The sequence below is a fragment of the Gorilla gorilla genome, chromosome 5 (assembly GCF_029281585.2).
Source record: "Gorilla gorilla gorilla isolate KB3781 chromosome 5, NHGRI_mGorGor1-v2.1_pri, whole genome shotgun sequence".
NCBI lineage: Eukaryota > Metazoa > Chordata > Mammalia > Primates > Hominidae > Gorilla > Gorilla gorilla.
The window spans coordinates 67741764-67744025 of record NC_073229.2 but is presented as its reverse complement, the minus strand read 5'-3'; the positions used below and the strand labels follow the sequence as shown (position 1 = coordinate 67744025).

At 32.7% G+C, this 2262-nt stretch overlaps 1 protein-coding gene across 1 annotated transcript; it reads left to right on the top strand.

The window, feature by feature from the left end:
- Positions 1-1037: 1037 nt before the first annotated feature.
- Positions 1038-1986, top strand: DEFB113 (defensin beta 113; the record flags this gene model as incomplete). The annotated part of the gene is made up of 2 exons (XM_004044178.3): positions 1038-1095; positions 1796-1986. Coding segments are annotated over exons 1-2 (249 nt in total), but the record flags the coding sequence as incomplete, so codon positions are not given.
- Positions 1987-2262: the final 276 nt, after the last annotated feature.

The window sequence follows — 2262 nt, the reverse complement described above, 5'->3', positions numbered from 1 at the left end:
TTTAAATTCATATATCAATTACTTATTTATTTTTTACGTGTTTTCTACTTGATCCTTGCTATGAAAACTCTGAATATGTTTGGTCCTACCAATCTGGACTTCAAGAAGAGAATCCTAAGGCTTAGATAAATGAATATTTATTCCAAATATATAGATGGTAAACTGAGAACCAGACCCCAAGATTGGTTTTCCCTACCTAAATCTAGTGCTCTTTAGATTCTTAACACACTGTTCTCTCTTATGAATAAGATAATTTCATGACTGAGTCATCATTACATGGCACGTAAATAATGATACTGATTATCCTTATAGTGCAACTATGATAATTGCTAGTATAACAGTATTAAAACAGTGATATAGAAATATTTTCTATTTCTAGAAAAATTGAATCCCAGAAACAGTGTATGGTTCAGGCCATGTGTACAGAGAATAACCACACATGATGCAAACCCAACATACAATTGAGAGAATGAGGAGGGTGGAAGCTGACAGAATGAGCTCTGTCATCATATAACCTGACAATTAATCTCTACTCCACCAATGACTACATGTATAATTTGTGAGCCATTACATAATCTGTCTGCGTCACAGTTTTCTCAATTGGAAATTAAGAAGTTCCTATGTTATAGAATTTGTCATGAGAATTAATCCTTATAAAGTTCTTAGAACAGCCCCGGTACATAATAAATACTCAAAAAAGCATGTAGTCAAAAATGTAAATGATGTTGATTATGTGCTTTCAATTAATTAGTGACCAAGAATACTTTAACCCCATTGTTTACTTACAAAGATGAAATGAATTCATGTTTGGCTCACCGAGGTTGTAGCAGCACTAAACTCTCTACTATACTTGTTTGCTGTTTCACAATACTTACATGAATATGCACTCAATCTGGAAAGGCAGCATTAATCAGAATTGTAATCACGCCAAGAAGGCTATAAAAACAAGAGCCCATATTTCTTTTACCAAAGACTAGCACAACTCTGAGACATTTTGAGATCTGTCCCAACTTTACTCAAGTGTAACTGCATCAGCAATGAAGATACTTTGTATTTTTCTGACCTTTGTCTTCACTGTGTCTTGTGGTCCATCAGGTAATATTTGTTATTATAGAAAAGATGTGAAAGACAAAATGTTCTTATAAATGCTTTACTCTGAAAATAATAAAAACAAATAAATTATTGTTAGGAGATTTCATATGAACTCCTTATAAGGCAATTTACTCTATTTTTTCATGGGGGAAGAAATGAGTAGAACTGGTAGTTGAGAAAATAATTTTAAAAACTTCCTGAGATGTAGAATTAAATTTATTTATTGTGTTGTTTTGTGTGATGACACTATAATTTTTTAGATACTTCCCACTGCCTTCTGTTTCAAAATCAATTTTACCAACTGCTATTGTAGCTACCATCAAAATTAAGCTTTTTACAGCCATCCTAATGATTGCTAGGGGTAGAGAGAAAAGGGGTTGGAGGTGGATGATTATTTAGAACACAGAACATGTAGGCTATTTCTTCCATGTCTTTTTCTCTTTACTCTTGAGGAAGCACACACAAATTATATATTTAAAAATGTTCTATTTATTAAATGATAATTTAAAAAGCTGGTGACAAAAGCAATATTGTTAGATAAATAAGTATATTATACCAACTGAGAGAGGGAAAAATTTCAATAGAGTTGCTTGGGCATGATTTTAGAAACAAAATGGTTTAACTCTACATTTTAAAGAGTTTATTCATCTCTGTATCTAAGGATATTAAATCTGGACTTATGGTCATAGCTACTTTTTCCTAGTTCCACAGAAAAAAACAAGAGAAGTTGCAGAGAGAAAAAGAGAATGTCAGCTTGTTCGTGGTGCTTGCAAGCCGGAATGCAACAGCTGGGAATATGTATATTATTACTGCAATGTTAACCCCTGCTGTGCGGTACGGGAATACCAAAAGCCAATCATTAACAAAATCACTAGCAAACTCCATCAAAAACAAATTATAATTATAAAACACTGTATAACAATTTTACTAATAAAAATGAATTTTTGCTATCTGTCAATCTATATTTAAGTTGTTGATCTCTGGCCTTCTGGATTACACAATTATATCATGGCTAGTGAGTTCAATGTTGGCTTAGTACAAGAGAAATAAAGAAAAAAAGAGTGGTAGCATCTTCTTCACTAAATTGGCAGAAGTTTATCTCCAGCCATGAGACAGAGGACTTTTGATTCTTGTTCTCTTCATCTCTGACCTATTTATTTGCCTGGTACA